Below are 10281 nucleotides of genomic sequence, written 5' to 3'. Positions count from 1 at the left end.
ACACTCAATTTGTGTGTCAAACTTAAAAATCAAAATATAAAGTAAATTAAATATATTATATATTGTTCAAATTTTTAAAAAAAGCATATATAATCCACTTGTGCATGCTAAATAGTCCAAATTTACATTCAGCATTTATGAATAACATACTTATGTGGTCGAATGATTCCGCCAGACCATTTAGCTGTCACCAACCCTTTGGGATTGCGGATCACTTTAGTTTTCCGCCCCATTATTATTAGCAACAACTGACACATCATTTTTTAAAATTTTGTGTCATTATCTAAATATGTCATTTATATGGATAAATATAGTATTTAAGTTTTGGGATTGATAAACACATTTTATGTGATAGTTGAGGATTATTCTCATCTTGTTTTGTTTGATTTAGATTTTTATAGGTTGAGTTAGTTCCTAATAATTTTATATGGTGATGAGTTTATTGAATTTGAAGTAATGGCTTTAAAAGGGATAAAGATAAAAAGACACGAATTTGATGTCCATAAAAGACAAAGAAGAGATCACAGTCCGTACGCGAGTGAACGAGAGCGGCACGACTTATGTACCGTAGATGAGAATTGGAGTTGATGAGTCTAACACGGACCATGTGAGACCACAGGCCTAAACCACGACCTGTGCGGCCATGTGGAAATAGTGAGACACCTTTTCCGAGACTTTGGCACGGACCGCGCGTCTCAACCCTTGAGCGCATGGTTTGTGCCATGATGCAGGGTTTTATGGCCAAGTCCTAAAAGTAAGATTTTCCAAGCCAAATTCTGCTCAACTTCCTTTTCACCTTGTATACAAAATCAAAGTTAAAAAATACAACTTCTATTCCCATAGTTTAGCATCATATTTTATTACTAGTTGAGAGAAAAATTTAAGGGATATCATACAGAAGCTAAAATGAATTCTTCTGAATTTTATCACTTTTATTAGATTGAATATACATTACATTATTCTTATTGAATTGATTTTTCTATTTATCTATAACTAAAATTTAAATAAAAATAATAATAAGTAACCGACTCATATTAATTTATTTCATTATTTAATGTTCATATATCATTTTACTTAATTATCGCATGTGATATTGTCAGATTATGTATTACCACAACAAAACCACAACATTTTACCAGAACTCCTTTTACTTTAATTGTTGTTATTGTCGGATATTGTATTACCGTAATATTTACCATAACTCATTTTACTTCGATTATTCAATGCCATAAATTAATAATGTATTACCACAATAAACCACAAATTAATTGATAGAATAGGGCAGGGCACGTCTTCACTTTATAATTACAGTTAGGAAATAAAATTTATTCTTGTACTCTATTTTTGGAATAGAAAGATGGGAAATATTAAGAGATTTGGAATTCAGAGCTGTACCATGAAAGTAAAGAAGTGGAATATAAATAATTAGTTACTAAATAGTCACATCTGTCAGTATTAAATATTTTTGAACAGTTAAAAATGGAGGAAAATAAATTAGGACTTCAATTTCATATTTGTATGGTATCCTGAGCAAACGTGGCAATGAGGAATTAAATAGTCACAGATGTGCCACGTTGGCACAGGCTGATATTGGCTGTTGGATCAAAATTTGATCCGACGGCGCATCTGACGTTTCGTGGACGAGAGAGAAATCGATGCCGTCCAACTCGGCTCAGGAGTAGGTTTCGCGTGAGACTTTAAAATAACAATAAATTACAGATTATTAGATGAGACCAGAGATAAAAAAAAGTGCAGAGAAGAAAGAGAGAGAGAGGGCGCCCAAAAAATGAAGCAGAGAGGGAGAGATTTTCAACGAATTCAGTTTCATTTTGTGTAAATATCGGAGTGTTTTTGCAGTTTCCTTAATTTCATTTCTTCTGATTCATTTCATTCCGCCGGTGATAATGGTGGAAATCCGGTGAATTTTGAGATTCACGGGAGGACAATTGCAGTGATGGAGAGGAACAGAGATTCACGAAGAGCGACTGTCTCCGCCGCTAATTGTTTGCCGAGAAGACGCCAAAGTATTACTACTCTCAGAGATTCAATCGGTGAGAAAAACTCCAAAAAAAAATCTCTGTATTCGATTTTTTTTATTGATTTATCTGTGTTTTTGCAATCCTTGTTTATGGATTTTTACAGACGAGGATAGACAGATGGAACTGCAGGAGACCGTCAGGTTAGGAGATCGAGAGCAGGTATCGAGAAGAACCGTGAACGCGAGTTTCCGAAGCGGAGGAGAATCGATAGGTCTGCGGCGCAGCAGAGGAGTGATGGCGGTGAGAGCTACAGAGAGAACGAGAGTACGGACTCGAGTGACGAAGAGTACTTTGAAGAGGAAGAGGAGATGAGGATTCATCAGCAGGATCGGGTAAATCAAATCTCGCCGGCGTCTTCTTCTCTGTCAAATAATCGGCGGGGCCTCCGTACGCTCCGGTCATCGCCTGTTCTGAAATCCGCCGCCGATGAAATGCTCGGTGTTCCTGTACCTCGAAGAGCTCGCTCTTGTAAGTGATCTAGTCGTCATCTTCTTCTTCTTTTAATGTTGTTGATTCCCTTGGTTAATTTTAATTTTTGTTTTCTATAGCTTCGGCTAAGAGGTTGCAAGAGTACTGCAATTCAGCGAGCGGAGGCTTCGGAGAGGACTTGAGCCTACGGAGAATTTCACCTTTGCGAGCGGCGGTGAGTCTGATTGGTTCCGGTGACTCGATGAAGAAGAAGGTGGTTAGTTATTTCAGATTTAGTTTTTCCTACGACTTTTTTTGTAGAACATTGTGTTTGATGCGATGGCTTCTGACGTGGATATTACTTGGCAGAAATTTTCGGAGCGAAGAATGCCGATTTCAAATCCCAAGCAATCGGCGATTGAAGATGACATTGAGATCGAGGTTGCTGAAGCTCTGTTCGATCTGATGAAACAATCTCAGTCGCAATCCCAACTCCAATCTTCGCAAATACAAAATGTTGACAGAGATAGATTAATCCCAGCTAGCGACGGTAATTTTCTGTGATTTCTATTACGATCTAAATTAATAAGAGTTCGGGAACAGTTGTGGCATCGAAAAGTTTTTTTTGGTAACTCTGTGATTGGTGGATTACAGAGTTAAAGATGTCAAAAGCTGATTGTGGCCAGGATGAGAATAACGCCTTTTCAGTTCAAAATGAGCCATCAAAAAAAGTGAATGCTGGAAGAGATATGGGCGACTCGATGAAAGAGCTAAAGAAAGATGGAAGGATTGAGAAAGAGAGATTTCCGGATGACACAGCAATGAGTGTAAATGGGTTTGTGAATAAAGTTAAAGTGGGGTATCCAAAAGAAAGCGAATCGCCATCATGTGTTAAAGTAAATGCTTGTGATATTCAGGATCCGACAGTGACAAAAGCGTGAGCACCCCTATTTTTTTGTTACTATTAATTAATTATATTTATTTCAGCCGAGTTTCTCTCTCTTCTCTACCTCCTCTAATGGCATTTTTGGTTGGGCTGGCCGGAGCAGGCATTATGACGCAATTATTGTTGAGGCTAAGAAGGAAAATAAGCTGGAGATTGATTTGATGGTGTGTACCTCAATTCAAGTCCTTTTCATTCTTTAATTGGGCTTATGATTATCAAATTCTAATGGGTGTGCTTCAACAGTCATCTCCCTTGCTCTCTTCGCCGGAGAGAGAGGGTTTGGTGGATATGGGGACTAATCCTAGCGTTATGGCTCAAGCTGTTCAAAAGGCATGCTGAACTATTTAATCCGCATTTCTTTTCAGTTTTTTAATTGTGGAGTAAATTACTGATGTTTTTGCACTTCTAAATCCGATGCAGAAGAGTGAGGTTGCTGCAAAGGATCAACAATTAAATCTTGATGTCGAGAAGCATTGCAATCAGCAACAAGGTCGGAAGGAGAACAAAAATCAATGTAATAATCCATATTGAATATCTGAGTATTTTGGTTTCAAGAATTTGAATGCATAGATTTTACTAAGATGTGGCTTTATTGCAGCACCAACTTCCTTGTTGCATTTCCCTATTGGTATGAGTAGCTGGCCTGGTGTTCTTCCTCATCCAGGGTGTGTAACACAGAGTCTCGTTTCTTCCTTCTTTTTATTGCTCTGCTGCCAATGCTGAATTGTTTTCATATGCAGATTTATGCCGCCTCTGCAAGCTATGCCTGGAAATGGAATCGCAAAATCTTCAATGATAATGCAGGTGTGCTTTATATTCTTGTTTGATTGATATTTCACTGTTTTAGTGGTTTACATTACATGTGTTTGAAAATGTGCAGCCCCCTCAATTTAAATTTTCCCAGCCTCGACCAAAGAGATGCGCCGCACATCAATTCCTCGCGCAAAGCATCCATTGCCACCAGCAGCTCATCAAGGAGTCTCTGTCAACTGGTCCCGCTGTTTTGTGTAGAAGCAAGTCACCGACCCTAAAAAGTACAGCACCAGCACAAAATTTCTTCCCTGGAAACCCGTTTCTCCGAGAGTTTCAAGGAGGGCAGAATTTGGCAATTGATTCTGTTGGAAGTGGAAAAGATAAGAGCTCTGATGCTGCCGTGGCTTTAAATGCCACAAGCACTAAGTCCTTGCTTCAACAAGCTTCACATCCAGCCTCAGCTTCTAGTTTCTTGGTAAGCCTGTACCCATGTTCCTCCTTTCAAGTTTTCATCACAATCACAATTCTAAATTTAGGTAATATTCTTGATTGTTGTAGCATGGCCACGGTTTTTGGTTGCCATTTGGGCACCATCAAGCAACAATGATGGCACCAGTCAATTCTTCTGGATCTCCCCAATCTGCAACCTCAGCTGCAAATGCTACTTTGCAGTCTACTTCAGCTGGGCGTCTTCCGAACATTCCTTTGTCTAATGCATCAACTGCTTTGAGCTTGATCCATCCAATGTTGCCTTCAAATGAATCTTCCCCATACATGGCCATACTACAGAACAATGGGTCGATCCCTATTTCAACAAACATTTCGATTCCACCCTTTAATGGAGGATCACACTCGATGCCCTTCTTTAACTCCTCTTTATATCCTTCCCTGACATTTAATCAGCAGCAGTTCACCACTTCTCATGCTTCAGCCCAGTCAGCTTCTCCAAATACGAACTTGTCATCACACAGGCAACCACAGTCCAGTGCTAAAACCAGTGAGAATAAATTCCTTACTTCAATATCTGCAAATCTGCAGTCAGAGAAGGCGGTCCAGCCATCCTACTCGTCCAGCAAGTCTAATGCGGAGGTTAATTGGAAAAATGGTGTGTCGCTTGCTCCTGGCTTTATATCTCACTCTGCAAAACCTAGTAATTCTCCACAACAAATGAACCATGCAATGTATTCACCTACATCGGTAGGTAGTGGTGCTGCTGGTAATAAGCAAATTGATCCTCCTCAACAGGGTTCCAAGGGTAGAGTCGAGCTGATTCCTCAGGCGTATGCTCTCTCTTTCGGTTCAAATTCTTCTGCGACCCCAGTGCTGAACTTCTCATCCATGGCGCAGAGCTCTGGTATGTTTCATATGCTTCGTGACACATCTCTGAATGGTAATCAGATGCACCAGAAAAATTTCCAGAATTCCGAAGGGAAGTCCTTAGGCAGTGGTGGTCAGTCTTTTAGCTCAGAGATATCAGCCCTCTCGGCCATGGGACCTCCCAAGTTTGATACTCGAACTGTTAATTTTCTTCCATCCTCCTTCAACGGAAGCCAGCCATTTCAGACGTCTTCTGGTGTTTCTGTCCCGAATTTTCAGCAGCATCAGCTGATTCAACTTCAGGATCACCAAATGCATCAAATTAAGTCTTCAACTCCTCATAACATTCATGGATCTTTCCTTACTGGCATACTCCCGAGTAGCAGCAGCAGCAGCCCTATGTTCGACCCTCCATCGTTCCACCCCAAATGGGAGAATTTCCCTAGAAGCGCAGCTCCTGAGTCCACCACCTCGAACGTTCCTCAACTGAAATCTTCTCAAGGCCAAACTCATAGTATAAACTTCGGTAATGCTCCAGTTCAAGGACATCAGTTTGTGATGAAGAGCGAGTCAAGAAATGCCGCCACTTCTATTGCCTCAACAACTCCACCACTACCCTCCCAAGAGGTGGACGGCCAGAAGTCGTCGTCCCCTGCTTGCAGACGGAACGTGCCATCGATTCTAAGATCATGTCCCAGCCAACTGCCGGAGCTCAAGTACTGATAGTTTCTTGCATCCATGAAAGAGCAGACTTCAGTCATTGCTTCCGCAATACATTATAGCCACTGCAGTTAATGTGCCGGCGGAGCGAGGCGAGGCAATTCAAATTTGAATGTGGTTGGCGGAAGAAGATGATGGAAGGCTGGAATATGGTTTGGTTGAAATTTTTGGAGGGTTGCAATTTTGATGGTGTTTATTTATCAGTTGGCTTCCCTTTTCGTTCCTCCCCACCCACCCTACTAATCCGAATGCGACACTCGTGTGTTGTATCTATACACTAATCTGCTAGATATCATCATTGATATCCATACAAAAATTCCATTCTTTCAATAATTTTCTTATTTGTTTTTTTATGGCAAGTGGTATTCTATATAATTATAGTCAAAAGAAAGTTTAGGAGGATGGGTTTTGGTTCTTTTTTTTCTTCATGTATAAAGTAATGTTGACATTTAATGACCGTTCTTGGTTGGTTGGTTGGTTGCCCACTTTTTTTTTTGTTTTTACGTTTGAAATTTCTCTTTTTAATGCCCACTTGACTTTGGCTAAAGTTGGAATCAACTATGCATTTAGTAATTACTGTAATATTGTTGGGTTTTTTTTCTCTGTTTAGACCATCCAATTCCTTTGTCAACTCTCAACAAGTTGTATGCACAAGATTCAAACATAATTGTATTTGTTTTTTGATACGCAAGCGCACATGAGTGATTTGCTCTAAATTAATTTTCCAAGTTCTTCAAAATAGTTCATACTGGTAGTGTTCACGATTGATTATTCAGGTATTAATTTGAAATGTACTTGTACAGATGAATTTCTGTTGTTGATTGATTATTATGAATGATTGCTTAAATCCTTAAATTACATAATTAAAAACTAGATTTAATTGAAGGCATATCTATAACTTTTATTGGGAATTTCTGATAAATTATACAATATGGCCTTGTTCGTCGTATCAAGTGATGTCCCAACAACGCCCATATCCTTGTTTGCTGCACTACTTGAAGTCACTGTCTTTCCCTTGCCTTTGCGCTTCGGACGATGCTTTGTTGACTCCAAGTACACACCATCGCTCCAAGCCCCGTTGCTGGTCGGAAAGTAAAAACCTGAAGCAGAGCCCACCACACAGCCGCTTCTAGAGTATTGGCCATTGGAGGTGTGCTTTCTACTATGCAATACAGAGTGCCTTTCAGGCATGCTGAGTTGTACGTAATGGCCTGTGCCTAGGCATGCACAAACCGGCCCGGCCCGCCGGTTAACCGGCGGTTCGGAACCTCCGGTTCATGAACCGGCCCGGGTCGTAAGGTTCAGGTTCGGCAATATCTTGAACCGTGAACCGGCGGTTCGAACCGACGGTTCAAAGGGTCGCACAGTGTAAAGTAGGCTAGGGGTTCGTAGGGGTTCAGGTAGGGTTTAGGTAAACCGGCGGTTTTCGGTGGGAACCGGTGGTTTTCGTCAGAAACCGCCAGTTTTTAGTCAGAAACCGCCGGTTTGGCAGCCGGTTTCCGCCGGTTCCGGTGACTTTTCAGAGGCTAGGTCGTAGGTGCAGTGTTTAGGCCTGCAAAACCGGTCATAAACCGTCGGTTTTCTGACGCAAACCGTGGACGAACCGCCGGTTCCGGCGGTAAACCAGCGGTTCGGCCGAATTCAAATTTTAATTCCCCAATCTTGTGTTAACAAGGATTTCATTCTCAATCTTCATTTCTCTATTCTCTCTAATTGCGCAAGTTTACGTTTCAATTCTACACTTTCTACTCACTACTAATCTACTATATTTGTTGTTGTGCTCATAATTTACCACTTCTTTTATACTTCATACATATTTCATTCCAAGTCCATACTACTTTCATTTATCAATATGTCTTCTTCTCGTGGTGGATCGAGACGTGGTGATCGGGGCAAGGGAATAGCCCAAGATCAAGTACTACGCGTCCCTCAAAATCTCGATGACCTAGTCGTCGAGATGTTATGGAAGAGGTTTCCCGATTGGCAGCCGAACGCATGCAAGTAAGTAATGAAAAAATTTGTTTTCCAATTCATATTTTAAAAATTTCATTAAATTTTTTTTTTGCGTTCATACTTTTAACTTCTACGTACATAATATTTGTAGATGGAAGAAGATCATAGGACCGTCATGCTACTTGCTGAAATGCAACAAGGTGGGGGTAGGGGAGGTCGTTCCCAACAAGATGAGGAGTTCGACGTTACTATATCGTCGGACTCGGACAACAACGAGGATAGATCGCATTCTCGTATTCCTTCTAGCACCGGTGGAAATGAGGAGATGCCTCCCCCTCCTCCACCCGCTACTAACCTGGCAAAAGCTTTGAAATCGGACATTTTTGTCAAACACTACAAGAGGGTCCCGGTGGTGATTCCAAATCCTCACGATCCGAACTCTCAAGAAGAGACTTCGGAGTTTCATATTTACTGCAACTATTGCGATAAAGTGTACAAATGGTCCGCCGGTGGTGGATATGGCACCCTCCGTCGCCATTTGGTGACAAAGCATCCGGTAGAATGCGGCACCACCTCTACCCAAAGCCAACTAAACTTCCAACCCGCTGGCTCGATGATACAATGACTAGATGGGAGGCTATGAAGCATTTGCCCTTTAATGTTTTTGATGACAAAAGTTTTGAGGTTACTATGCAAAGTGGTTTGAATGTAGCAATCAAAAGAATAGGTAGAATGACCGTGCAACGATCTACCGTTCGGCAATGCTTGGAGAAAAAGGTAGAATTATCACGTTATTTAGTTAACTTGGGCAACAGGGTGAACATTTGCTCAGATGTTTGGACGGATTGTTTTAACCGTCATTCATACATGGGTATTACGGTTCACTTTGTGGACAATAGTTGGACTTTGAACAAGCGTTTAATTGGTTTTAGAGAATTTGAAACTCCACACAATGCACCCGAAATTGCTTCTTTGATTATACAAGTGTTGAATGAGTTTCAGTTATGCAACAAGATATTTTCTATTGGTTTTGATAATGCAACTGCCAACACCGCAAGTATCGCCGATTTGATTGCGGCTTGTACACCGGTAATTGGAGGTAAGTATTTTCATCAAAGATGCATTTGCCATATTTTAAATTTATGTGTACAGGATGCGCTTGAATTATGGCAAAAGCATGTTTCTCCTATTAGAAATGCAGTTAGATTAATCCATCAAAAGCCACCTATTGCCAAAGCATGGAAGAAATATTGCCATCAAAAGAATGTCAGGTACACGAATTTTACTATGGATGTGTCTCATAGATGGAATTCGACATATGATTGTCTGAATTCTACTTTGACACATAAAGATGCTTTATGTGATTTTTATAGAACTAATCCCTACCGTGATTTATATCTTTTGCATAGTTGTTGGGATAACAGTTTGGCTTTATTTAAATTGTTCAAATATTTTTAAAATGCTACTGTTGAATTGTCGGGTGTTTATTATTGCACTGTTGTTCGTGTTTTGGAGTATTGCATGTACATATCCCTTGGTTTTAAAACTGCAATGAAAAATGCTTCCTCTTCTCCCGAGTTAATGTGCGTTTTGTATTATATGATTGAAAAATGGCTCAAGTATTTCAGTGAGATTCCTAACGTGTTTTTGATTGCAAAGGTATTGGATCCAAAATGGAAATTAGCAGGTACCTCTAGAATTTTAGATTTTTATTATAACAATTTGAGTTCAATTGATCTTGGTCCCCTTCAAGCAATCCAATCCGATACCAGTGACGAATTTGGAGTCGACTGAAAGAGCACGGTTTGCGTAGGTGTCGCTCAAGCAAGGATTTATCCTACTGATCAGTATAAGAATCCCCGCTAGCCTAGAACCTGCTTTCAAAGAATCCTCAACCCTCTTCTACTGGGTAGTATAGTGAAGGTAGGGGTCGAATCCCACAGAGATGGTGACGGTTGGACAGATTGCGGTGATATTTTGGATGGTTTGGTTAGCTACCACGCTTGGGTTGAGTCTCTACCTAGACGGGAAATTAAGATGGTGTCCTACTGACTAGGAAGGGTGAATGGTGGTCGACATGTAGTGGTGTACGTGGAATTATGGTGGATGCGGTGTAATAGAAAATATGTGGAAAGTACTAGGTTT

At 40.5% G+C, this 10281-nt stretch overlaps 1 protein-coding gene across 1 annotated transcript; it reads left to right on the top strand.

Moving 5' to 3' along the window:
• The first annotated feature begins 2206 nt into the window (after positions 1-2206).
• On the top strand, positions 2207-6663 carry LOC121762017 (protein TIME FOR COFFEE-like). Its single transcript, XM_042157746.1, has 11 exons — positions 2207-2507; positions 2588-2724; positions 2817-2997; positions 3102-3384; positions 3497-3557; positions 3637-3723; positions 3814-3907; positions 3992-4058; positions 4134-4197; positions 4274-4621; positions 4705-6663. The coding sequence occupies exons 1-11, from the start codon at positions 2348-2350 to the stop codon at positions 6184-6186; spliced, it is 2964 nt and encodes a 987-aa protein (XP_042013680.1). The 5' UTR covers positions 2207-2347; the 3' UTR covers positions 6187-6663.
• The last annotated feature ends 3618 nt before the right edge of the window (positions 6664-10281 follow it).

This window comes from Salvia splendens, chromosome 13 (assembly GCF_004379255.2).
Source record: "Salvia splendens isolate huo1 chromosome 13, SspV2, whole genome shotgun sequence".
NCBI lineage: Eukaryota > Viridiplantae > Streptophyta > Magnoliopsida > Lamiales > Lamiaceae > Salvia > Salvia splendens.
This window is presented reverse-complemented; position numbering and strand designations above follow the sequence as displayed.

Excerpts from the sequence above, each read along its gene's own strand:
- LOC121762017 (XM_042157746.1), top strand. The coding sequence starts at position 2,348 with ATGAGGATTCATCAGCAGGATCGGGTAAATCAAATCTCGCCGGCGTCT. Across the intron at positions 2,725-2,816 it reads ACTCGATGAAGAAGAAGGTG|AAATTTTCGGAGCGAAGAAT; the intron begins GTTAGTTATTTC and ends ATTACTTGGCAG. Across the intron at positions 2,998-3,101 it reads ATTAATCCCAGCTAGCGACG|AGTTAAAGATGTCAAAAGCT; the intron begins GTAATTTTCTGT and ends GGTGGATTACAG.